The 27835-nt window shown below is 50.0% G+C and overlaps 1 protein-coding gene across 1 annotated transcript in view; it reads right to left on the reverse strand.

Annotated features, from left to right (window-relative positions):
- Nucleotides 1-18529, reverse strand: part of PARD6G (par-6 family cell polarity regulator gamma) — an 86539-nt gene extending 68010 nt beyond the window's left edge. Inside the window, exon 1 of the mRNA XM_039245830.1 lies at nt 18339-18529. Within this exon, the coding sequence (XP_039101761.1) occupies nt 18339-18410 (72 nt within the window). The 5' untranslated portion in view covers nt 18411-18529. The remainder of the gene's footprint in view (nt 1-18338) is intronic.
- Between the last annotated feature and the right edge of the window lie 9306 nt (nt 18530-27835).

Consider the following 27835-nt stretch of genomic DNA (forward strand, 5'->3'; position numbering starts at 1 on the left):
TGAGGATAGGTCAATTTAGACTGTATAGTCTATGGAGCAGAAAGAAAAAAGAATGGAGAAAAATGAGTAGAACCCCAGAGACCTGTGGCATACCTCCACACATCTGGAGAAACACAGCTAGATGTCCTGGAGGAGGGGAGCGAGAGAGAAAAAGGCAGAAAGAATATTTGAAGAAACAATGTTCATAAACTTCCCAAATCTAATGAATTTAATCTACATATCCAAAAGTTCAACAAACTACAATTACCATAAACTCAATGAGTTATAAACACACCTGGATGCATCAGAGTCAAAATGTAAAACCCAAAACCAAAGAGAAAATCTTAAAAGAAGAACACCAGTTCATCGTATACAAAAGATCTGCAGTGATATGAATAACTGATTTCTTTTTTTTTTTTTTTAATATTTATTTCTAGGAGAGAGAGAGAGAGAGAGACAGCGTGAGCAGGGGAGGGTGAGAGAGAGAGGGACTCACAGACTGAAACAGGCTCCAGGCTCTGAGCTGGCAGTCAGCACAGAGCCCGACACGGGGCTCGAACCCACGAACCGCGAGATCATGACCTAAGCGAAAGTTGGACGCTTAACCGACTAAGCCACCCAGGCGCCCCTGATTTCTTAAATGAAATCACAGGGGCTAAAATACTGTGGGGTACCATGTTGGGAGCAGAATGTCAACTGAGAATTCTATATCTGGCACAACTATCCTTCAAAAAATGAAGAAGAAACAAGACAGTCCAAAATAAACAAAAACTGGGGTAACTGACAAGCAGCCCTGCCTTACAAGAAATATTAAAGCTATTCTTCAGGCTGAAACCAAAGGTCACTATATATCAACTTGAATCCATGGTAGGAATAAATAGCACTATTAAATGTAACTATAGAGGTATATGTAAATGGCAGGAAAAGTATATTTTTGCTTGTGTGTAACTTGTTTCTTCTGATTAAGAGACAACTACAGAGGTAGCTTGTTTTCCTGCTTCCAATATTTGTAGCTGCTGGGAGCCTTACTTGGTCTATACCAGGCACACTGACCCCACGGCCAGACTAGGGTCCAAAGTGGCGACATCGTGGGGGGGCTCTGGCGTTCCCTGGATAGTGCCAAGTTCTTGTGAGTGGAACATGGTCTGTGTTTGTCCCCCAAAATGAAGTACTGATACATGCTACAACAAAGATGAACCTTGAAAACATGCTAAGTGAAAGATGCCAGATACCCAAGACCATGTATTTTATGATCGATTTATATGAAATGTACAGAATAGGCAGATTTATAGAGAAAGTAGACTAGTGGTTACCAAGGACTGGGGATAGGAAGGAATTGAGAATGGCTGCTAATAGGTAGGAGGTTTATTTTTGGAGTGAAGAAAATGTTTTAAAATTATAGTGGTAATGATTGCACAAATCTTTGAATATACTAAAACCCACTGAATTTGTACTTTAAAGTTGTGAACTTTATTTCACATGAATTATAGTTTACAGAGCTGTTATTTTTTTAAAGATTTCACCTCAAAGAATAATTTTCTAAGATAGCCAATTGAAGACTGATTGGAAGCTATGTTCAGAAACATGGAAATCCCAGAGAGTGACACTGGTCAGGTTCAACGGAGGCTCTGCTTTGCCTCTAGGCAGACAGGAAACGCTTGGGACCAAGTGTCCAAGCATCTGTTGTCAGAACACATCAATTTAGAAGATAAAGACGTAAGAGCTCAGGGAACCCCCTCCCCCCAGATACAGGATGTGAGACTTAGTCCAAGCTGGAAGGGCAAGCTTTTCCAGTTCGAACTGGCCCCACAGTGTTGAACTGGTAAGGACAGAGGGCAGGCACTCTGAGCAGGGCAGAACTTGCCTTCCCTCACACCCGTCTCCACCCTGGCCCCAAACTGCAAAGGCTCTTAGTCCCTCTTGTCTAATTCAGAAACTAATACTTTATATGAATGATGTTTCTGGACTCACAAGGCTCTGGAAATACCTATTTTCATTAGTCAATGTCATGTGACTCCAAGGATAATCCATTACCACTAACATGGTTATTTCTTATTTTCCTGGTTCAAAATATTAAATGTAAAATGTAAAATTTTCTTTTTCTTTTTTTTAAACTTAAAATTTTTTAATGTTTGTTTATTTTTGAGACAGAGAGAGACAGATCATGAGTGGGGGAGGGGCAGAGAGAGGGAGACACAGAATAGGAAACAGGCTCCAGGCTGTCAGCGCAGAGCCCAGAGTGGGGCTCAAACTCATAAACCATGAGGTCATGACCTGAGCCAAAGTCGGACACTTAACTGTCTTAGCCCCTCAGGCGCCCCAAATTTTCTTTTTCTTGATACCTAATGACGTTTTTCTACACTTACTGTATGTGTTTTGTGTTTTTTGTTTTTTAATCTATTCTGTGTAGGACACTGCAGGCACAAAAGGCTTGTTTGGGTTACAGTCTTCATGTCCACAGTTACGTCGTAAGCTTCCCCGTGGGAAGTGCCCTTCCAAGAGCCCATGAGAGTCTCAGAGAAGGTGAGGGATCTGCCCAAGGCCACACACTCCTTGATTCCAGGCTGGAAACAAGACTCCATTTCCTGATCTGATCCTTTTCTACATAAATCATTCTTCCCATCCCTTCTCGGCCTTTTGGCTAAGATCAAGTATAGCATAAATCATTCTTCCTACCACTGAAAACACGGTCCCCAGATTTCCTCCTACACTCACTCAGGTACTATTTACTTAAAAACTCTAAAATGGCACATTTAAAAAATTGTTTTTAGTTTATTTATTTTGAGGGGGGGAAGAGGGAGAGACTGTAAGCAGGGGAGGGGCAGAGAGAGAGGGAAAGAGAGAGAATCCTAAGTAGGCTCTGCACTGTCAGTGTAGAGCCCAACATGGGGCTTGAACTCACAAAGGCATAGGATCATGACCTGAGCTGAAACTCAACAGTCTGACGCTTAACCGACTGAGCCCCCCAAGTGCCCCTAAAATGGCACGTTTTTGATGATTAAGAAGCTGCTCTGGCACAAGGTCATCCCTTCTATTAGGACTAAAGTTAAAGAGAAGAGGAGGAAAATCAAACCTAGCACTTTCTTCTCATCTAGGCTCTTTCACACGTTCTTTCTAGTTAAAGAGGGCATTCAGGGCTCGAACCCCACGTGATGTCCCCACATGCTGCAAAGATGGGAGGGGGCAATTAATCACTGTTTCTATAACTTGAGGATTAAAGGCTCACACATGTTTGTATTTCTAACAGTTTTGTGGGGGCAGGAGATGCACACACACCATTTTTAATATCAAGTCTTACAAACAGGAGGGAAATCAAAGTCTAGTATCTGGTATGACACTTGAGGTGCCATCTGGAGCCCGGAGTCCTAGGGTCACTTCAGTACCTGGGCTGGCTCATGAGGTCCCATGCAGGGACATTGCCCTGAGACATCTGTGCAGTGTATGCCAGGACTTTCCTGCAGGCTTCTCCAACATGCATGCTTAAAAAAACAAAAACAAAAACAAACAAACAAACAAAAACTGGAACCACACACTGTTTGGAGTGTTTTTCTTTATGGTTTGAATAGTGGTAGAATCACATAGCTCAAAATTCAAAAGGTATTTAGTAAAAAGTCTCCCAGCCCCCTCCCCACGGGAACTGGTGATTTCAGTTGTATGCGCCCTTTAAAAGGCATTTTCTGCATGTGAAGGCATATGGGAACTGTATCTCCATCCCCTCTTTTCTAATTAAACGGTAGCATGCTATCCACACTGGCCAACTCTGGGTTTTTTTCACTTCTCTGCTATATTTTGAAAACATTCTTTTTCTGGATGCTCATGGTCTTGTAAGGGAAGTATCTCTAACTCTCAGATGCCCCTGAACTGAGAAAGGTTAAGTCACTTGGCTCCCAGTTTGTAAGGTACCAACAGACAGGGATGTGACAAGGTACCGTTGGGCTCACCAGACAAGGCCACAGGAGCCAGGCGTTAAGGTAGGGTTTTTACCAGTTAAAATTCGCTTAGTGACTAGGTCACTTCTAAGACACCTCCCAAACCCCAGGCAGCCACAGATTTGGTTATTTATTTTACAAATTTGCAATTAACATATGAGTGATAGGAGCAAACTGCCATAGCTCACGGCTGGATTGCAGGCCCAGGGGAGTGGGGTCAGGTTGTTCTAGACTTGTGGAGTCTCTGATACACAGCACACACACAAATTTTCATTGAACTAATAAATTAAACTTCTGTCAACGGTTTTAAAGTAAAATTCTAGAATTTAAAATTTTTTTTAAATGTTCATTTATTTCTGAGAGAGAGAGAGAGAGCATGAGCAGGGGAGGGTCAGAGAGAGAGGGAGACACAGAATCAGAAATAGGCTCCAGGCTCTGAGCTGTCAGCACAGAGCCCGACGCGGGGCTCAAACCTAGGAACCGTGTGATCATGACCTGAGCTGAAGTCGGACCTTAACCGACTCAGCCACCCAGACGCCCCAAATTCTAGAATTTTAATTGAGTGGACTTTGACAGTCTCAAAACAGGAACACAGTAGGAGATATAACCATGAAGTCACAAACCAGGTCCCATGCGACACATCAGCCCTGTCCCATGTATGTTAGATTTGAAGCCAGCTCCCCACCCCACATCCCCCCAAACACAAGGGTGATATTTTCACCATCAAAACCAAGGAGCCAATGTTCCAATGACTATTTGCAAACAGGTGAGTAAACAGGCAAACGGAGGGGTCTTTAACCATGTAAAACACAGTCTCTGTGGTAATCAGGTTGTGACCCTACTTCAGATTGCTCAATGATAACTGCCAGTTTTAAAGACACAAAAGGTCATGGGGTCTTAACCACACCCAAAGGCTGCCTGAAGGTGTTTCTTGAAGAAAGGTCTGGTTTCCAAATTGCTTTCTGAGGAAGGAAGGATAGTCAGTTTCTCTGACCACATGTCCTCTGCTCTGGATAAACCTGGTTGGGAGCCCTTGGTTCAGGGACACCAGGCTGTGCCTTCCACTAGTGACCATGCACGACGCACCACACACTTGCTGCAGGCAGATGCACTCTCCCAAAAGCCTCTGAGGCCACGTCCCACCTGCTCCCAGCTCATATCCCTTCCTTGGGCAGAACTGACTCTGAAAGAGAAAAGTGCATCTGAGAAGCATTATTAGCTTTCACTGCTTCTTTTCACCAGACAGCGACCCCATGAGCCACCAAATCACCAGGATACTTTTCCAAAAGTGTCATACTAAGTGATATGTGTCTTTTATTTGAACTCATGCCTCTAAAATATCAAATAGGAACTCATTCACCAAGCAAATGTTTTCCTGTGCTGGGCTTGACAGTTGTAAAAGAAAAATATGGTCCCCCCCTCGCCCCCCCCCACATCCTGACATACAGCAGGCATACAAAATACATTTACTGAATAACTAGTAGAATATGTGGCCCCTGCTTTTATCATCCAGTGAAAATGTGTGAAGTGGCTCTAAGCAACAGGCACTTCTACACACTGGGGAAGGGAGTGAACAAAACAGAAAAAATGCCTGTCCTCATGAAACTTAAATTCTAGCAGGGAAGACAGGTAGCAAACAGTAAAAACAATGAGCGCCTAAGTCATAGAACGTGTTAGAAGTTGGTAAGTGCCACGGGCAAAAGGCCAGAAAGCACGAAGGCGGCCACGTGTGCTCCCAGACCGCCGGGGTTACTAGGCGTGCAGACCATCACAGCCCCAGGGCCGCCGGGCCTCCTCCCCAGCCTCCGCCGCTCCTGCCCTGAACTTGGGGACCTGGGACAGGCCCCTCACCTTCTCTCAGCGCCAGCGCCACGAGCACGTTTTATGGAAGGGCGCGTGTGAAGGCTCCAGCACCGAGACTCCGTACCTGCTGCCGCAGCTGCTTCGACGCCTGGTCACTGTATTAACACAATTACCACCAGAGCAGCATTTTACTTAAAAAATTCTTCAGGGCTAGACTCCTCAGTTATCCTGAAACCGCCCTAATCTTGAGGGGCCAAGGGGGGTCCTAGCCACTAGATTTCATTCTGACACGCACGAACTGCGGCGTGGGGGCCGATCCACTCGGGATTTCTAGTGTCGTTTTCCTAGTGTAAGAAGTTATATATCTTGGATGAAAGACACTCCCGAGGGGCATCCAAGGGGGCTACTCTGTCCTCCCACGCACGACAAAGGCAGACTTAAAATGATGTTCTCACCTTAACCCTGGTTATTGCTTCCCCTGCATCCCAGGCCCCGCCCACACGGAGACCTCCCGGAAGGGCTTGGCCGAGGCCCCGCCCCCAGCTCGGGCCCCGCCCACCAGGGCTCTGAGACCCCACCTCCCAGAGAGGACCCCCACCCCCACCCCCCGCCCCGCATCCACGCCTCTCAGGTGAGACCGATTGCAGGAAGTCATCAGACACACAGATTTTCAAGGAAAACTTTCATCAAAAATATTTATGGGGCGCCTGGGTGGGGAGGCTCAGTAGGCTGGGCGTCAGACTCCGGCTCAGGTCATGATCTCACGGTGCAGGAGTTAGAGCCCCCCGTATGGCTCTGTGTTGTCAGCTCGGAGCCTGGAGCCAGCTTCAGATGCTCTCTGTCTCTCTCTCTGTGCCCCACCCCTACTCATGCTCTGTGTCTCTCTGTCTCTCAAAAATAAATAAACATTAAAAAAAATATTTAGAGTAGTGACAAATGGTAACTGTAAAAGTTCACCAAGCAAAGTAGATCCCCAGGATGAAATACAATTAAGCCAACAGATACATGCTGTATTAGAGAGGGTTTAATGACCCAAGGAAGCCTTTACCACATGGGCAGTGAAAGAAAATGACTCAAAGCGGAATATAGAGTGATCTGCAGGGCGCAGCCGGGAACAAAGCAGCAAGGCCCAGCCCAGGGCTGTGAATATCGCCTGAGCCAAGAGCCCAGGGAGCTGTGCACACTTGAGGCAGTAAGCCAGCACCTCAGGCTGGGCCCAGGGATCCAGGGCTCAGGAACTCCTCAAAGTGCGTTCCTTGAACCAGCAGCATCACTGTCACCTGTGACCTGCTGGAGATGCCTGACCTCGGGCCCCCAGGCTTAGAGTCAGAACCTGCATCCTAACTAGACCCCCGCTGACTCCTGTGCGCATCAGCCTGAAAAGCAAGGTTGTAAACATTCCAGTAAGCATCTTGCTAGTCACTGCTATGCACTGTTTAATATTTGTTCGCTGAACAAAATTTTACTGAAGGCCAGGCATGGGTGGCGCCCTGTGCTGGTGTTGAGAGTCTTCACTGGGTTAATGGCTGTTTGAAAGCCCGACACCAGACAGTAATCACACATGCAAATGTGTAATTACAAACTGGGAAATGCAAAGAAACTGTATGACACAGGCTTTGATTTAAATTCTGTGTATGAGGAAAGGAAATACTCAGGTAAAGAGAGGATGTGAGCAGGTCACCCGCAGCACAGACTGAAGGACAGACAGCCCCAGGTGTGAAAGATCTCAGCAGCATACTTTTGCAAGGTAATGCAAACTCCCCGGACCGTCTGGGGACAGGGCCAAGGCGCACGAGTGCGCATGCATGCCACATAGAAAACTGCGGGAAGATCCCCCTTTCGGAAATGATCAGAAGGCAGAGGCCATTATCCTCATATGGCATCTGTCAGAACGTGGCACCCTATCAGAGGATGACTTCCTGGGCTGACATGTTAGGACAGTTCAAAATCAGGCCACAGACCTGTGAGTCAGATGGGGTGGAGCCGACAGCAGAGCACGGCCCCTTCCTGTGCCCCATCCACCCATCCTGACCCAGAGCGATGATGGCCCAGCCACCAGTAGCTGCAGAACTGCTCAGACAGGCGCCACGTCCTGTGTGAGGCTGCTGGGTCCAAGGGCCCAGGGCACCTGGGTCGTCTCAGTCAGCGTGCTGCCGGTGTTGCTCCTCTGCTCCCATATGTGCTCTCTGGTTCCGACGTGCCACCTGCATCTGGGGACCCAGCACTGGCAAATGTAGGTGTGGGGTGGGCCTGAGAGTCAAGGAGGATGAGGGGGAGCCAGGTGCCGGAGGGCCCGCCTAGGCCAGAGCACGCAGGGCGTGGAGGCCTCTGACCCTTTCTGGGACCTGAAGCAGAAAGCCACCCAGGCAGAGATCTGGGTCCCCGGTCCCCTAGGGTAGCGAGGTCACATCCCAACATGAACTTATAATCACAAAAAAGGGGCAGTTTCTAGGGACGGGGACGGGCTGACGTGGCACCAGATCTGCGCCATGATGTCCGATCAATACAGGCAGGAGGCCGGGTTATTAAGTTCCAAGCCTCTGCAGGTTCCAATTCCCAACTCACCTTTACTGGCTGAGTGACTCTGGATAATTCAAACTTCTCTGAGCATATTTCCTCCTTTGTAAAAAAGGGACAAAAATATATTCTTCATAGAGTTTTTGCAAGACTCAAATACAAACCTGTGCTGTTCTGACAGTGTAACCCCAGCCGACGGCAGCTATTGGCCAGACTGCCTGGAGCAGGCGCTCGGTGTTCCCGCAGAGCAGATCCTGCACAGGCATGCACGGGGCCTCCTGGGAGGCCCTTCTCAGAGACCCAGACCTGCTGCGGGCTACTGAGAGCGATGCATCCCTCCTCCACTGAGCCACCTTCCCAGTTCCTGGGAGCCACCACCTTCCCCAGCCCCGTCCCTTCTATCTCCGGCAGGCACTTATCTCTCAGGTCCATGTTTCAGAATGATTCCGTAAGAGAAGAGCTGTGCTCGTGGGCATGACCTGAAACCTGCAGCTCCAGGTGGGGGCTCACAGCCCAGCGGGCACTATGCACCCCAGCTGTGCAATTCAAGGGGCATCTGCTATGTGACCCTGCAGGTGCACCAGGGACTGGGGCATTCACCAACTACTCTGACCACAGCTGCAAAGATCCCATGCGGGACCAGTGGAGGAAGTGGGATCAGGTTCTCCCTGCACCAAACTGACCGTGCACAGGCTGGAGTTCATGGGGCTGCTTGGGAGAGCGAGTTTCACAGGATCCATGAGGGACATGAAGGAAGTAGTACAGCCCTGAGCCACTGTCCAGGAGGTGCTGGGGAGCGAGGTGGGGGGATAGAGGATGTGACTTCAGGTAGCTATTGTCTATTTTCCAGGAGGTAGAATCAGGAAATAATGTGAAATAGATAGAAAGCAACTGAGGGTGTAGGATCTGGTTTTGCCACTTATAGGTGGGCCTTGCTTAGGTGTCTAGCAGGTTGGTCGAGCCCCAGGGGTGCTCCTCCCCACAGCTTATGCACACGGTGTCATGAGCTCGAGGAAAACGCCGGCAGAAAGCCCAGCACATAGCTGATTCTTCAAGAAAGGAAGCTGCAACCTGAACAGAGAGGGTCATAGCCCCCTAGACTCTCCAGGTGATGTGACCCAAGTGGCATATGCTCACACCAGCCTGGCCCAGGCTCCCAGTGCAGGGAGGGAGCCCAGAGACCATGTGCCTCCCAGGAACCCAATCGAGAGGACAAGCACAGCACCCCCAATGGCACAGCCTTGGCTATTCTCATCATCACATGCTCATCTTTGGCAATGCCATGACAAGACTCCTTGGCCACACCACCGACAGACCGGCAGTGGGGCCACACCCCTGGGAGATGGGGGCTGGGACAGGTGACTGACTCCAAGCATGGTGAGGAGCACCCCAGGGCAGCTCACTTCACCTCTTGAAGAGCGGAGGGTGTTCCTCAACACACTGTTTCACCCAGAAGCATCTCCCTGACGGTGCTGCCACCATCTGCCCAGAGAAGCGGAGCCCCTGCATCACCTGGCAGTCAGCAGGCGCCCCTGTGAGGTTTGGGCCTGTGCCCTGGGTCTGGACAGCTGCCGATGGGCCTGAGGCGGGCGCCACCGCCGGCCCCATGTGTAGGAGCACCCCACAGGCACAGAAGTTTGTCCCATAGCAACACCCCATCATTACCCGAGGCCAACGAGGGAAGTGAGGTCAGGACTTGTGGGTGGGGAGCCAGTGGCTCAGGCCCCCACGCCATGGAAAACAGGATATGGACATTAGTCCCTAGATCCTTCCAGCATGGCACCTTTCTCAGCTGGCCCTCACAATTCTCCCTTCCATAGCCCGGAGCCAGGGACCTCGGGGTCCTTCCACAAAGCACACATCCCCCAAAAGAGGCCCCTGTCTGTCCGCATCTTGTCTCAGAAGCAAAGGTACCAAAAGAGTTCTCCCTGGTAGACTGACTGACGCCTAACTCAGCTTTCGGCAAGCACACCGATGTGATAACACGGAGAACAAACATGCCTGTTCACTAGGCAGGACTTCTAGAAGGGGCAGACTAAGCCCCAAAGGTGGCTGCACTGCGATCTGCCGACGTCCGCATGTGCATATCAGGGGTGAGCTTCAGGGCGTTGCGGCAAACCTCCCCCGCTGAGGGTGGTAGAAAGCTCTGGCCCCCACGGGTGTCCACAGCCCACCAAGCTGGAGGCTGATTGTGAGGTTTTCATTCTACATGTGACGATCAGACACTTTTTAAAAAGGAGAGAACCCACCCTCCCTGAAGAGCCTGTGCACGAGATGCCCCGTGACCTGCCGAGCAGCCCACAGGCCCACCCTTGTTCACCTAGTCTCAGCGTCTCGAGCGCTGCCAGGCCCATGGAGCTGGCATGGACTGAAGGCAGGGCAAGAAAGGCATGAAAACAGCAATCGGAACCACAGAGTCACACAAAGAAGTATAAAAGCCCCTTCACCCATCAGCAGTGGGAAACATAAATTCTGTGACAAAGAATCTCTTCCTGATTTATTTTATTTATCAACACACACTTAATAAGTTGTGGTTCAAGGCCTTTGGGACTCTCAAAAGCTCATACGTCCTAGTAGCCACTCCACCTAAATCCAGTCTAGTCCAGGGCCAGAGCCGAGAACATCCACACTGCGTGGTGGCTTAGACTAAGCAGGATCACCAGGCCAGCTCTGTGTCCCACTGCACCGCGTACGGCAGTATCGCGCAAGGCTAATGAAGAGCGTGCGTGCACTGAAGAGGCACTCATGCACACAGCCACCCAAGGACATGCACGCAGCTCTGGGCACCATCGACACAGGCAGATGCACGACACTTGGCATCCATAAAGGATGTCCGCTGACGCACACAATGTGGATGTACCCTACGGACACAGGAGTGTATCATTACATCATGTCCGAGAACCAGAACACTTGTCTTTAGTGACCGACTGCTGACGGTGGTTACACTGGGGTGGGTGCGACTAGACAGGATGTCAGGGAACCTTCCTGGATACTGGAACGTTCCACATTTTGATCTGCATAGTGGTCATCTGGATGTGCAAACATGCAAACTTTCATCAAGCTGCAAGCCTGAGATTAGTGTCACACAGGAGAGAGCCTGCCACATTAAGTAGGTCTGGAACAGCCTCCTGAACAGGCAGCTACTTCAGCCTCAAGGCTGGGCAAGAGTAGGAAGGGATAGGGTTGTAAGAAGGTCAGCCTGTGGAGCAGAGGGAGGAGACAAACCAAGAATTTAACAGGGGTGGGCCATGCATGAGACTATGGGTGGTTTTCAAACTTTGTGAGCAGCAAAATCTTTTTTTCTACCCTCAAGTAAAAAATGCAACACACATACCCCCCAACACAGAGCAGATGCTCTGGTTGGGGATGAGGAGTGGAGCCGGCCAGTGAGCACCTGCTCAGAGCCCCGACGAGGTACACAGCCTTGGGAAGAGGCAGCGTGCTGGGTGATAGGGTGTGGGAGACATACCCCCGGGCCCCAAGAACCTGGGAATGACTGCAATACTGATGCCACAGCTGTAACAGTGCGCGTCCTGGGCCTGTCACCCCTACCTGTAGTCACAGGGGGCTGCCCGCGGCGGCTCTGCAGGAGGAAGCATGGGGTCAATGGGGCTTGCAAGGAAGGGCTATGAGCTTGGTCCAGGAGGTGCACAGAGCTGGCTCTGAAAAGGGGTCTGCAGGCTGCACCCCTTGGGGCTCTCAGCCTATGATCAAACACTAAGGAAATTAGCAGACACCAACACAGAAATACCAACATGGACTTTTAAAACAATTTCCTTTCAAAAGTTTCTCTTTTTTGTTTAGCTCATCTTCTCCTTGCTTCCATCCACACTGTCCCCACAGCACTGGCAGGGAGGGGACAAGGCCCTCTCAGAGGTGCCCTGAGAGTAATCCCATCAGTGAGTCAAGCTTTGCTCACCTTCCTCAAAAAGTAGTTCTTTTCTAAAGTGTCCTAATAACTTCTGGACTAGCAGCTATCAGGAAAATCCAGTTGTTCCTTATCTAAATTCAACTCAGCCAACATTTTTTGGGCACCTCCTGTATGCAAAACACTACTCTTCACACTTCAGATGCTGAGTTTTTCCTTGGAGCAGATTACTGAGAAACGCAGCTAGTTTTCGGAGCTGGTCTCCTGGCCTAGTACAGTGGAGAGCCCCCAGATGAGGAAAAGTGGAGGCCAGAGCCCAGCTGCTTCTGGAAGCAATGAAGGGAGAAGGTGCTCTGACTTACCTCAAAGCAACCACTGCAGGCTTGGATGCTGCTGATGTTAGGAAACAGATGGGAGCGGTTCCTGGAGGCTGAGCACCATGACTGGTCCTGCTGGGCAGGCAGGTAGGCCAGCAGTGGTGGAAGCCTCTGAGCTCAAGGAAATATGAAGTGGTAACTTGGTGACAATTTGGCTATCAGAAAGAAGGCCCTCCACCCACCTCCATCCTAATCTTCCCACGTGTCAGGCCAAAACTTCATTGGACTATAGTTTTCTAAGGAGGAGATGACATTTGTCTTAGCTGTCTTTGTACCCCCACCATGAGCCCTATGCCTGGCGTGTAGTGGTTGCTCAGTAAATAAATAATAAAGTGGATCAGCACATGGTGGAAACAGACTTTTCAGAACAACTACTGAATAGAAAACTTCCCCTGAGACTATCCCATAAGAACCTGCTGTGGTGATGTAAGGAAAATGGAACTTCTTCCCCCAAAACCATGAGAGCTAACCCTTACAAGCTCTAGATCCAGACGGCCCAAGGGGACCTGTTTCATTCTACACAAGGCAAGCTAGGAACACCCGCATCAATATCTAGACCTGGATTTCAGGGCTTGTCAGAGGAAGAGGAATTAGGAGCCCTCCTTCCCCAGTGGCCACTGACAGTTTGTGGCAAAGAGCATGCACTCTGGAGCCAGACTGCTGGGGCTCTCTGACCTTGGGCAGCTTCATGAAACTCCCTGGTCCTCAGTGTCCTCTCTTAAATAGTGGTGGTGATAACGGAACCCATCTTGCAGGGTTGTGATGGGACTTAATAAACTATCATTTGCAATTGCTATGTATTTAGAACAGTGTCTGGCATGTATATCCACAGTTAAATATATTTTAAGAAATACTTCTGAGTGCACCCTATACACAGAGGGGAGGGAGTGTCCAGCCTGGACCGTCTGTATACCCCTACTGTGCCCAGGGGTAGCTTCCAAGGAAGGCTGCAGGGTCTAACAAGGGTCACAGCACCTCCCATCACTCCCAGGTTCACAGAAGATTAGAAATTTGCCAAGAGGAAGTGGTGATCCAGTAAACAGGTACTCAGCCAGCTGAACAAGTCTTGAGCTAACTCCTGATGCTCCCTTGTTAAATGACTACTGTCATGGAGGCTTCTGCTGCCATCATTCCTCGCTCCTTCCTTGCTTGCCTCCAAAGGTGTGGAGGCACCTTCATGGGAAAGGGTCAGGATGCCTCTCCTTTTTTTACTGATTCTAAATATGACTCTCAAATCTTAGAGCTTCTGATGACCCGAATGGTTGTACCTTCCAATTCTTGATACTCCTTTCCTGAAACTGGGAGAACACTCTATCTGAAATGCCAAGGGTCCTAGAAAAAGGCTCGAACACCTGGCTAGTTGGGGTGCCCCCCTGGGAGAGTTCACAGGGCTTTGACACCCACAAAGTAGCTGGCACGGACACCACTGGCACCTACTAGACTGACATTTGCTAGCTGGGTCCCTGGTGAGAGTCTCCTCCAGCTGCAGCTTCCCACATCGAGTCACCAAACCTGTCTGAACACAGACGTGCACACATACAAAACTGGAATCTTAGAAGGGTGTAGCTGACACACACAGGTGAGTCAAACTGTGTCAGGCAGTTCTTAACTGGCTCGCAGCAGGCAAGTGCCCAATCACCCCATGGGGAGGGCCTGGCCCAGCCCCCAGCCCACCAGATAGAAAGACGTGTCCCTGCAGCACCGGGCAGCCAACAACCTCAGCCAGAGATAAGGTCTGAAGACCAGAGGAAATACGTGTGCTTAAACACTGTTACCTCAGCACAGTTTGGAAAATCTGTTGTCAAGCAGTTCCCATAATTCAATAAAAAAATAAGGAAGGACACTAACAGAAAAAACAAAGCATATAGGAAAGAAAGGCAGCTAAAAATAGACAAATAGCCCACAAATATAAAAATGTTCAATTCAGCAGTAATTCAAGGATACAAATTAAAACAATGGGATGGGGTTCCACTTATCTAACTGGGAAATAACAACACCCAGTGCTGGGGGCACCTGGGTGGCTTCGTCCGTTAAGTGTCCGACTCTGGATTTCAGCTCTCTCTCTCCCTCTCCCACTTGTGCTCTCTCTCTCTGTGTGTCTCTCTCAAAATAAATAACTAAAAAAAAAAAAAAGAAAGAAAGAAAGAAAAGAAAATACCAGTGCTAGAGGGAGGGAGGGGTGTCAGAGATGGATGGACAGACATGAAACAGTATATAAATCTGCAGAAGAGACTTTCTGCAAGAAAATTTAGCAATGTATATTCAAAGTCTTATAAATGTGCATATTTTTAACATAGCAACGGCACTCTAGGAATTTGTTCTGAAGAAATAATAAGAGTTCTGCACTGACTTCATAGAGCCAGTGGTTCTTTATACCCTTCACGTAACATAGCTATACATACTCTGTAATGTTTATATAGACTTTAAACAGAAATCTTATTCATGTCATTGTTTATTACAGAAAACAACTGGAAAAGACCCAAATAGGATATTGGTTAAATTAATTATGGTTTACACATAAAATAAATACTAGGTAGTAATTTTAAAATATGTTTTAAAAATCTTTTTAAAAAAATACTAATGACATGAGTAAACACACTGTTGACGGGGGAAAGCAGGTTATAGAATAACATGCCTATAAAATATCCTGATTCTGTAAAACACAGATTTACGCATGTATATGTGCATATAAAGGGTCAAGAGGACATGCAGCGACACTCAACAGTGGCTCGTTTCTGGATGGGAGAACTATCCCATTTTGTGCCTGATATGGTTTTTAAATTTTCTACAATGACAACATATTTGTTTAGAATCCAGAAAAGCCTCCAACATGATCTAAACGAAGTAGCAAACACTGGATTAAAGCCCCTAGTAGTGAATCCCCCCCAAACACAATGGACATGCCAGGCCCCTGAGTTGTAAACACAGTTCTTGGTCTCTGCTGTGACGCCTGCTCTGCGCCAGCACCGTGGCGAGGTCCGTAAGATGAGAAGGGGCGGGAGCTGGAGGCTTGGCCCAGTGAAGGCATCGGATGGGCTTTATAGGAGAGGGTTGGTGCACAGGGTGGCTTCTCAGAGAGCACTTCAGGTGGGGGAAAGCCACATAACTATGGCAGACAGGCCACCAGGTTAAGAGAATGTGAATGAGGCACGACTGAGACGGACCTCTGGACAATGATGGGCCTCCCTTAGCATGAGGGTCTTCAACTAGAAGGCACGGGCTGGCGGGGGAGCACACTGCTGACAGAGGGTGGCTGTGCTCCTTCAGACAGCTACAAAGTCTTCTCTAGCCCCTCCGCCCCTTGAAGACACCTCCCCTAGCACGGGTCTTCTTGCTACCCCTAAAAGGGGCCGAGACATGCTCCCTTGGAACTGAACATGCTCCCCCAGGCCCGCGCACTGTCCCTCCCTCCACACCGCAGGGCTTACAGGAGGAGGGGCAAAAGGAACTTTTACATCTGCAGGAACTCCTAAGTCTTCAAAGTGCTGTCACATTCATTACCTCATTTTGTCCTGGGAGGCAAGCAGAGCAGGAACAATGCCCATTTTACAGATGAAATAACCAGGGCTCTGAAAGTTTAAATGACTTTCCTGAAAGTTCAAAAGAGAAGTAGGTAGCAGAGATGGCTGGATTCAGCCCCTAGCACCATTTTCCCCACACCCAAACCAAGGTGTTATGGTGCTACACTTAACCTGAATAAAGACATCATTGTCATAAAGTTTTGCTTCCTGTATTTTGACAGCAACAGCTGGAGTAAAGGCTCCCTGCAGAGATGGGCACCACAGTAGCAAATATTCTTAACTACTAAGGGGGTCCGTGGGAGGGTGTACACAGAAAGAAGAGCCAGGTGGACTCTCTGGACAGACAGTAAGGCAAGCCCCATCATCCAAAATGGAGCGCGCGTGCGTGCGTGCGTGTGTGTAATCAGCCAGCTCAGCAGGTACCCCCTGCACCCAGGATGGTGTGGCCCTTCCAGGGGTGCTCCCAAATTCAACCAAAACTCCAGCTCTGCCACTCACCTCCTGGGGAATATTCACGGCATCTGAACCTGAACCCAGGCTTGGGGCCAGTACCCCTTCTTCACTGGGGAGCTAGAAGGGGTAGGGCAGTCTGATGTAGCCGGCTGGCAGCCAGAACCCCCACAGCCCCCACTCCCATCCTGGAGGAGAGGCAAAGGCAGGCTCCCAGTAGCCTGCACAGTACCAGCAGTCCAGAACTGTGTGATAAGGCCTGGTGAGGGCATCTCCTCCAGATCTATCCTTCTAGATAAGTCCTCTGGAGCTGTGCATGTCATCGGGCAGCTGCAAGGCGCACATGGCTACTAGCATGAGAAATGTGGCTTGTGTGACTCAGGAAAAGTGCTTAATGTTAGTCAGTTTACACTTGAAATCAAACAGCCTAAAAGAGCAGCAGGAGGGACCCTTGATGGAAGTGTTCTGTGTCTTGTCGGTACTTGCTGGTAATCGCAGGGACGTGCACACAGCAAAGTGCATGACCAGGTCCTGGATGTGACACTGTGCTGCTACAAGTTATCTTCGTGGGAGTCTCTGTATTCTTTCCCACAAATGCCTGTGAATCCATGATAATCTCAAAATAAAAAGTTAAAAAAAAAAAAAAAGAACTGCGCTCACTGCCTATGGTAGTGGTCCAAGAGCTCTAATCAGCCGTCCCCACCCAGTTAAAGGACCCACAATTGTTTGGAGCTCCCACTCATGCTTGTGGGTTCTTCCCTCACACAACTCACAGCAGGCACATTTGATTTGAGAGGGTGCGGGCACTCCTGGGCTAAAGACGGGATGCGTTCCCGGCGAGGGCCACAGAATTAGCATTCGGGGGAAGGGTGCGACCGTAATAGAAGTGAGGGGTTCATAAAAAGACTGTCTCCTCAAGACGAAAATGAAATCCTGCAACTCACTGGTCTATTGCGGAGAAGTCGCTCCCCATCCTCGGCGGATGCCCTGTAAATCCTTTACCAAAGGACTCCCTCCGCCCTTGGCCGGCAGGAGCGGCCTGGGCAGGGGTGGGTGGGCGGCGGCGGACTCGGCTCCTTAGACACGAACGCCCGGCGCCCCAGTGCGCGTGGAGATGGGGATCTGAGCCCACCCCCGGCCCTGCCCCTCTCCCACGGGCCGAGCTGCTCCGCCTCGCTTCACAGGAGGAGAGAGGGCCAACTCCCAGGCAGCGGCTTAGGGCCCGAGGAGCCCCCTCCTCCGGGACCCTGAACTACTGCAACCAAGACCCTCGCAGACAAAAGCGTCAGCCGCGAATGAGCCGCCCCCGCAGAGGGCAGAAGCGCCAGATCCTATCAGCCAATTACCTGAACGCGCACAGCAGCCCTCAAGTTGGGGCACGCTCGGGCCGGGGCGCGGACAGCGGGAGGGGCCCCCGGCCGGGCGCGCCCGGAGAGCCCGGGCCTGGGGTCCCGGCCCGCCGCCGCTCTCCCCTCGCCGTCCCGAGGCTTCCCCGCAGCGATGGAGGAGGCGCGGCCAGGCCCTTCCCCAGCCCGGGCCCCCGACCCCCCACCTCCGCGACCCCACTCCGCGCAGTCCCCGGGTCGCCCCGGAAACGCCGCCCCTCCACCGTGCGGCGCGCCGGGTCGCCTCCCGCTCGTGGAACAAAAGAGCTCCTCCCGCGGGGGTCCGGAGCCCGCGCGGCCCTCCTACCGCCGGGCTGCAGCTGCACCCACCGGGCTGCCGGGCTTTGTGTCCGCGCAGGGGCGGGAAGGGCGGCTGGAGCCCCGCGCAGCTCACGGAGGCGCCCGCGCTTCACAGTTGTCGCCAGCCCCGGTACCTCCCGCAGCGCCCGGTCCCCCCGTGGGGCGCCCATTCATTCGCAGGGGGGCGCAGGCTGCCGGCTCCGGCTTACCTTGCTCTTGACTTCCACCGCGCTGCAGTCGTAGAAGCGCAGGGTCTGAGACTTGTGGAAGCTCCGGTTCATGGTTCCGGCCCCGCTCAGCCTCGCCCTCGCCTTGGCTCCTCGCTCCCGGGGCTGCGGGAGGACGCTGGGGGCGGCGCCCCCCGCCCCGGCCCCGGCCCGGCCCGGCCCGGCCCGCGCGCGCTCGGCCGCCCCGCTGCTCTGAGTGCGGCGGCCGGAGCTGGGCTGGCCGCGCGCCTCGGGACTCCAGGGGCCGCGCGCGGGAGGAGCGGGGGACGCCGGCGCGCGCCGCCCCGAGGACCCGCCCCCAATCTCCGCCTCGCGCCCCGAGGACCCGCCCCGCGAGCCCCAAGGACCCACGTCCCGCCCCGCTTCCCGAGGAGCCGCAAACCCCCCCACTTCACGCCCACCCAGGACCCGCCCCCGAAGCTCCCAGGGCCCCAGTCGCCCCGCGCCCAGAGGACCCGCCCCCGAGGACCCGTTCCACGAGTCCTGAGGACCCACGTCCCGCCACGCGCCCCGAGGACCCGCCCCCCCCATGACCACCCCGCGCCCCGAAGATCCGCCCCAAGAGTCTCAAAGACCCTAGTGCCGTCCCGTGCCCCAAGCACCCGCCCACCGCGCCTCAGGACCCGCCCCAAGACTCCGCCCCACGAATTTCAAGGACCCTGGCCCCGCCCCGCGCCCCAAGGACACGCCTCCTATCCCAGCCCCATTCCCCGAGGACCCGCCCCACGAGTCCGGAGGAACCTGGTCCCGCCCCGCGCCCCAAGGACCCGCCCCCCAGGTCCAGTCCCCAAAGCAGCTGCTCCGCGGGAGGTGCGCGCTTCGGTTGGCAGCCGCCTGAGCAGCGGAAAGGAGCTTGGACCGGCCCAGGGCGTCTCATTCCCACCTGGGCGCCCACAACGTCTCTTTCAGCTCGCCTCCACCATGACTTTGTTTACCTCCACTGGGCGACCAGGAGAGGGGCTGATTTGGGTTGATTTCGTCATTTTCCTGGGTGATGCACGAACTAATGGAGGCTTGACTGACTCCTTGGGCCACACCTGTCGGTAATAGCTGCCAGGTAGTAGATGGTTCCAGGCAAAAGTTCTTCAGGGAGGCAAACTCCTGAGGCTCGCTTTAGCGCAGGTGGAAGTAAGGAGACGGAAAGAAGCACCTCTAGGCCTGTCTCATGGAAAGGAAGATCTTCTGCAAGGCCAGTGGAAAAAGGGTATCCTAGGAGAAAGACGGAGCCAGTTGTGAGCAACGTCACTGTGTGCTTACTTTCTAGAGGGCTCTGGAAGAGGAAATGCTGAAACCAAGATCCTCATCCTTCAGGAACTTGTGATGAAGTTAAGAAGACAGAACAAGTAAGGGTTTAAAAATTATTATAAGGTATACTACAAATAATTGTAATTTATAAGTTATATAATTATAAAATTGCTAGAAATTCATGATAAAAGAAAACTAGAGAACACAAAGAATTGAAAGAAAAAATGGTCCCCTACAATTATACTAGTCAGCAATCAATTCTATTAACCTTTTGGTATATTATTTCTGTTCCTTTTTCTGAGTATACATTTATATATTTGATAAAATTGTGATCATGCTGTTTAACTAGTTTTGCAACCTACTTTTTTTAACCTCATGTTATATAAGAAACATATTCATTAAGTGTTCTTAACAAATTAGGTTTTTAAGAGCTGCAAATATAAATATAGACATAATATTTTTTAATGTGTCTTTCTTTTGAGAGAGAGAGAAAGACCTCGAGCAGGGGATGGACAGAATCCCAAGCAAGCTTAACACTGCCAACACAGAGCCTGAAGCAGGGCTTGATCCCATGAGCCAGGAGATCATACCTGAGCCGAAATCAAGAGTTGAACATTTAACCAACTGAGCCACCCAGGCTCCCCTATAGACATAATTTTTAATTATTCCATTATTGGATATTCAAGATGTTCTCAGTGTTTAGCTTTTATAACATACTGTGTTTCTTGAATTCACTTATTAGAATTGACTACAAAAAATGGAATGAGTATGCCATGGAGCACACATATATCTAAATCCTTTAACACAGATTGGCAAACTGTATCGCTTAGAATTTAATTTTTACTTCTTTTCACTAAAATATCCTGTTACATACATGCCAGGGGCATTGCAGAGGCACGGGGTTATAGTTCCTGCATTTACAAAAATGAAACCCACCAATCTGCCCTCGGGGTCCAGTCATGTAGACAGGATTCCAAATCAAGGCAAAAATGCCAAAAGGAAAAAAAACTATTCCAGACAAAAGGTTGAGGATGTCCACTGGTCTGAAAACTACAAAATACCTGATAGAATGGTTTGTTATCAATTCAGGTAATTTTAATGTATTCCAGATTGATTTTTTTTTTTTTTTTTTTTTTTTTGGTCAAAGAGATACACACTCTGCAAGCTGAGAGAGCAAACTGTGCACAGAGGTGCTGACTTTCAGAGCTAAATCCCCTAAACCACATGTGGGTCTGTGGTCATTGCTGATTGTTGAGAATGGGCATCACTGTCAGCAAACAGCCGTCACGCTGGGGGGAGAGCTCCCACCTAGATTTGTTAAGAAGTGGGGGCAAGGGGTAAAGGGGGACGGGCAGCATTCTAGGTGATGTGGGCAGGTGAGGGGCACCAGCTGGCCTACTCAGGGCTTAGAGATGGGTAGAAGGCTGGAAGCTACAAAATTCCATCCTTGATGGAAGTGAGATAATTTCTGTCATGCCTGTGGCCCAACTACATTTGCCCCATCCAGCGCTTCTCCTCAATACCCACCTCTGACCCACTGAAGTGCAATCTGCACTTGAACAAGATCCCCTGCTGGTTTGTGTGTCCTTGTTTGTAGTTTTCTATTGTCTGTCGGTTCTTGAGGGGCGTGGTCAGCAGGAGGAAGTACATGTGGAGGGAGCCTGAGTCTCCAGTGGGGACTTGAAGGTGATTCTTTTGGGCTTCAAGCCTGTGTGTGGGTTGGGTGTGGTCAAAACCAATCTGGCTGGGCTGAACCTTCAGATGGAAAAGCTTAAGAACCCAGCAGCATGATCGCACCCCCCCCCCCCCCCCACAGGTCCTGACGCACAACCACAGGGCCAGCCTGTTGCCGGGCTCTCCAGCTGGAGCAGGTGGGCTCCAAATGGTTCGTGCTGTGCCCATCACAGGCCAGACACACACTCCTCATTGCTGTTCTGTTGGTTACTGCGGAGCTAACTGCCTCAGGAAAGTGTTCGGAGAGTTAGGGGAAGGTAATTGAGACTTTCCGCAAAGGTGCTGGAGATTTCGGTAGGCCTTGTCTTTACACCGTGTGTTGTGCAGCCCTCTCACAGAGGACCTGCGGCAGGTGAACTTGAGCATGTCATTTACCTTGGCCTCAGGTTTCTTCAATTGTGAGGTGGGTGCCTCAGTGCTCCCCACACCAACTTCCTGGCAGCATCCTGGTATCATTACCAGGCTGTGCAGCCCCACTGTGAAACCTTGAGAAGTTCTCTACCAATAGAAGTGCTCCGAGTGGTCTCCTGCCTGACCGGAGGAAGGACAGTGCAGGAGTGGCTGTAGCAGCCTTGAGAGACGTTCGTGGCTGAGGCAGAGGCCTGGATCACAGAGATACACCCTTACCGTTTGTACAGCATGAGCAGCTGGTTTCAGACCAAGGCTGAGAAAGAAAAGTGGGAGGGCAAGGGGGCTAATCCTCTTCACATGTTTGGCTTCAGATAATCCATCCAAAACTGGTGACCAAGTCCCCCAGCATCAAAAAGGAAACGTTGTAGATCCAGGAAAATGTGTCCCCCCAGAGCCCTAAACCTGACCTTACAGTCATCAGCATCCACAATGCAATGAATATTAAAGTTAAAAATCTCAAGGTTCTTCCTTTTTTTTAGGGAGGGAGGGAGAAAGACCAGCCAGGGAGAAGGGCAGAGAGAGGGAGAATCTTTTTTTTTTTTTTTTTTTTTATTTCTAGGAGAGAGAGACAGCATGAGCAGGGGAGGGTCAGAGAGAGAGGGAGTCACAGACTGAAACAGGCTCCAGGCTCCGAGCTGGCAGTCAGCACAGAGCCCGACGCGGGGCTCGAACCCACAAACCGTGAGATCATGACCCAAGCGAAAGTCGGAAAGTCAGACACTTAACCGACTAAGCCACCCAGGCGCCCCAAATCTTTTTTTTTTTTTAAAGATTTATTTTTGAGAGAGAGAGCAAGCAAGCAGGGGGAGGGGCAGAGAGACAGGGGGACAGAAGATCCGAAGCTGGCTCTGTACTGACAGCAGCCACCTCCGTGTGGGGCTTAAACTCACTAGCCGTGAGATCATGACCTGAGCCAAAGTTGGACGCCCTCTGAGCCACTGAAGTGCTCCAGAAGAGAGAGAGGATCTAAGCAGACTCTACCCTCAGCACGGACCTCGTAACCCTGAGATCATGACCTGAGCCGAAATCAAGAGTTGGATGCTCAAACAACTGAGCCACTCAGGTCAACTTCTAAATACCTGAGTACTAAAGGCACCATCATCAGAAAAAAAAAAAAAAAAGGCATTTAATAATGAAATACACAGTGATAAATTGTTTTTAAGGCCCTGATAATAAAGAGAAGTGTCAACCTTGTGTGAGTCACTAAATCAGCTGTCAGTGCATCTTGTCAATTCCAAGTGTGATGGAGAAGAGTCTGTGAAGGAGTATAGACCCACCCAGGGCTGCCCACCCTCCTCCATCTCCTGGAGTGCCAGGCTAGGAGAGGACTCCTGTACCCATGGCCAGCTTCAGAGCTGCCCAGAGCCTGGGTCTGTGCAGCAGGATAAGTTCAGGGGTTTCTGAACAGCACTGCTACCCTCCTTCCGCAGGGATGCTTTGCAATGTCTGGAGGGTGTGCTGCTGGCAGATAGAGGCCAGGATGCAGCTCAACACCCTACAATGCACAGGACAGCCCCCACTGCAAATCCCCCACTGTGATCCTGGGATCCTGCCCAGAAAGTCAGTGGTGCCAAGGTGAGAAACATGGCCGTGTGGCAATGCTGGCCTCCAGGAGAAGCTCAGGACCCTGGCCCATACCTTTTCCATCCCCCAAAGCAGGAGGTCCCCTCCTTTAGCTTGGTCAAACTTAAGGACCTTTCTTCTTCTCCACCAATGATGGGTGATCTGGTGCCCCATCCTTAGAAGTCAGGAACAGAGGCCTCATTAGCTCCCTGACTTTCTAAATGACCAGCCCAGTGCCTCCACCCCAGCCCCTCCCTTCTCTGCCCTGGAGCAGGGTCTAAAAAGCCCGGGCATGGGGCGCCTGGGTGGCTTAGTCGGTTAAGCGTCCGACTTTCGACTTTCGCTTAGGTCATGATCTCGTGGTTCGTGGGTTCGAGCCCCGCGTCGGGCTCTGTGCTGACGGCCAGCTCAGAGCCTGGAGCCTGTTTCAGAGTCTGTCACTCCCTCTCTCTCTGACCCTCCCCTGCTCACGCTGTCTCTCTCTCTCTCCTAGAAATAAATAAAACATTTAAAAAAATTAAAAAAAAAAAAAAAGCCGGGGTGAGTGGCTGTTGACTTTAGCGCTAACAGCTTTGGGGTCAGTCCCGCTGGTAATGTAGGTTGTGGTGTCTGAGCTAGAAAGAGACAAATTAGGCCAATTAGCAGTGAGGCAGCAGCTGCTCTATGAATCATTCTTGAGCAGCGAGGCTGACAGGCAGCAGAGGTCTGATAAAGACACACTCACACTCCAAGCCCATGACCTTTCCGAGTCAACACCCTCAGAAGGCTCTTCCAGCCACAGGCACCCACCCTTAGGCTCTCAGCCTGTTGTTCAGCTGTGCACCGGGAGATCCAGGATAGTGTGTGGCACGTGGCATCCACTCCAGACCAAACTCCAGGTCAGAGCAGCTCAGCCTGAGGCTGAAGGAGACCCATCAGTAGATTAGTGGTAAGGTATATCTTGGGATGGAAATACAAGGGAATTTTATTTTCTCTCTTTTGCATTTTTTTTTAAATGTTTTATTTATTTTTAGGAGAGAGAGAGACGCGTGAGCAGGGGAGGGCCAGAGAGAGAGGGACTCACAGACTGAAACAGGCTCCAGGCTCTGAGCTGGCCGTCAGCACAGAGCCCGACGCGGGGCTCGAACCCACGAACCGCGAGATCATGACCTAAGCGAAAGTCGGACGCCCAACCGACTAAGCCACCCAGGCGCCCCTCTTTTGCATTTTTGAAATGTCTGCCATGAATATGCATTTCTGTAATGAGTAATTTAAGAGAGTATCAGCCTGGTGCAGGTTCCCAGCTTTGCAAAAAGGTCCTATCCAGCTCTTGATCAGCATGTTCAGCCATGGCTCCATCAGCAATGGTGACCCTCCCAGAACACTGGTGTTTCCCAACTCTGTGGACTGCATGTGATCCTAGTCTGGAGACTTGAGTTCTGTGAGTCTCAGTTTCCTCCTCTGTGGAGAAGAAGAGAAGATACTGTCCATAAAGGTCCGAAATGACTTGTGGAGAATCTACCTCTGGATACGTGCACACGCTGGACAGAGCATGGGCAATGCTCGTGCCTGCCTCTCACAGCTCAGTCTCAGTGACTCACGACAGACTCTGCATTTTGTTTCTCTTCTTATGCAGATGTTTTCTGAGGAGCATCCTGATGCTGCTTTGGACTTGGTAAGAGTCTGTGCTTGAGTGGAGGCAGAGCAGTGAGAGGGCCCACATGCTAGTCGTTCCTGGCTACATGTGTCCCACTTCCCCAAGCTCCCCCTCTTCTCCAGCTGGGCGGCTCATTCCTCTTCTTCTGTGTCCTGGGCTTTCCCAATGTGTCTTCAGTGTTTCAGACTTGTAGCCTGAGGTTGTCATTTGGCAGTATAGATTATCTGAGAGCCTGTTGATCTTGAGGGGATTTATGATAAGGATCCAGTAGTGTCTCTTAAAACTTGAGGTGGGATGTGGCTGCATTTCATGGGGGGCTGGAGCCAGAACCTTCCTTGTAGGTGAGGCCCGGGTTAAAAACTTCTGGGTTGTATTCCATCTCTGACCACTCATTGTGTGTGAGACTGGATACTTTATTCCAGCTGCCTCAGCTTTCTCATCTGTGAAATGAAGGTAAGAATGACACTTGCCCACCTGAGGTTGTTATGAGGATTAAATGTGTGCGGTAAGCACTCTGAACTGCCCCCCCCCCCTTGCAGCAGGAGGCCCCTACATGTGTGTTGTTATTAGTGTAGCCTTTTCTCTACCAGCTCTTTCTTTCTTAATTTAATTAATTAATTTTTAATAACTTATTGTCAAGTAGCTAACATACAGTGTATACAGTGTAGTCTTGGCTTCAGGAGTAGATTCTTTTGATTCATCATTTACATACAATACCCAGTGCTCATCCCAACAAATGCCTCCTCAATGCCCATCACCCATTTTCCCCTCCCCCCACTTCCCTCACCGCCACTAACCCTCAGTTTGTTCTCTATATTTAGGAGTTTCTAGGGGCACCTGGGTGGCTCAGTCGGTTAAGTGTCTGACTTTAGCTCAGGTCATGATCTCACAGTCCGTGGGTTCGAGCCCCGCATCAGGCTCTTTGCTGACAGCTTAGAGCCTGGAGCTTGATTCAGATTCTGTGTCTCCCTCTCTCTCTGCCCCTACCCCTCTCACTCTCTGTCTCTCTCTCAAAATAACATTTTTAAAAAGCTAACAACAACAACAACAAAAAACAGTTTCTTGTGGTTTGCTTCCCTCCCTCTCTGTAACTATTTTTCCCCTTCCCTTCCCTTCCCCTATGGTCTTCTGTTAAGTTTCTCAAATTCCACATACGAGTGAAAACATGATATGTCTTCTTATGACCAACTTATTTCACTTAGTGTGATACCCTCCAGTTCCATCCACGTTGTCATAAATCGCAAGATCTCATTCTTTTTCATTGCCAAGTAGTATTCCAATGTGTGTGTGTGTGTGTGTACACACCACATCTCCTTAATCCATTCATCAGTTCATGGACATTGGACTCTTTCCATAATTTGGCTATTGTTGATAGCACTGCTGTAAACATTGGGGTACATGTGCCCTTTACAAATGAGCATTCCTGTATCTTTGGATAAATTCCTAGTAGTGCTATTGCTGGATAGTAGGGTAATTCTATTTTTAATATTTTGAGGAATCTCCACACTGTTTTCCAGAGTGGCTGCACCGGTTTGCACTCTCACCAACAGTGCAAGAGGCTTCCCCTTTCTCCACATGCCTGCCAACATCTGTTGTTTCCTGAGTCGTTAATGGACCCACAAATGTATGGCCAACTAATCTTTGATAAAGCAGGAACAAGTATCCAATGGAAAAAAGACAGTCTTGTTAGCAAATGGTGCTAGAACTGGACAGCAACATCCCGAGGAATGAAACTGGACCACTTTCTTACACCAGACACATAAAATAAATTCAAAATGGATGAAAAACCTAAATATGAGATCAGAAACAATCAAAATCCTAGAGGAGAACATAGGCAACAACCTCTTTGACCTTGGCCACAACAACTTCTTACTTGACATGTCTCCAAAGGCAAGGGAAATAAAAGCAGAAATGAATTATTGGGATCTCATTAAGATAAAAAGCTTCTGCATAGCAAAGGAAACAATCAGCAAAACTAAAAGACAACTGATGGAATGTGAGAAGATGTTTGAAAATGACATATTGGGTAAAGTGTTAGTATCAAAAATCTGTAAAGAATTTACCGAACTTAACACCCAAAAAACAATCCAGTGAAGAAATGGGAAGAAGACATGAATAGACACTTTTCCAAAGAAGACACCCAGATGGCTAAAAGACACATGAAAAGATGCTCAACATCACTCATCATCAGGGAGAGACAAATCAAAACCACGTTGAGATATCACCTCACACTGGTCAGAGTGGCTAAAATTAGCAACTCAGGAAACAACAGATGTTGGCGAGGATGTGGAGAAAGGGGAGCCCAGTATGGTATTGGCACAAAAACAGATACATAGATCAATGAAATAGAATAGAGAACCCAGAAATGGATCCACCAGCTCTTTCTTCAGTGGGGAAGCAAGGAGGGTCATTGGAAGAAGGGATAAGAGAATACTTAGGGTATTCTTAGGGTTATGAGATAAGGTTTTCTGCAACCTATGGGCCTGGGGGATAGGCGGAGATGTAGGGTATGTGATCAAGGGGACATGGCAAAGTGCAGAGCAGTTATTGGCCAGCATGTAGGTCTGTACAGACTAGGAAGGCACGAATCCTCTGCTACATCAGAGCTATAAGGACCTGAAACGATATTCCCTGCCTCATCCCCTAACCTCTGTGGCCCGACTCCCACGGAAATGGAGAAGGGCCTGTCAAAATTGCCAGGTATGCAAGATGAGTGAGTCCTGGAGATCTGTACTGCATGGCTCCCATAGTCAGCGAGGCTGCAAGTTAAAATTTTCTAAGAGTTCTTAGCACATACACAAGAAGAGGATGATGGTGTTGATGATGATGATAAATAAATAGGGCCAGAGGAAGCTTTTGGAAGTGATGGATATGTTTATGGTATGTTTAT

Source organism: Hyaena hyaena, unplaced genomic scaffold (assembly GCF_003009895.1).
Source record: "Hyaena hyaena isolate Hyena2069 unplaced genomic scaffold, ASM300989v1 scaffold_267, whole genome shotgun sequence".
NCBI lineage: Eukaryota > Metazoa > Chordata > Mammalia > Carnivora > Hyaenidae > Hyaena > Hyaena hyaena.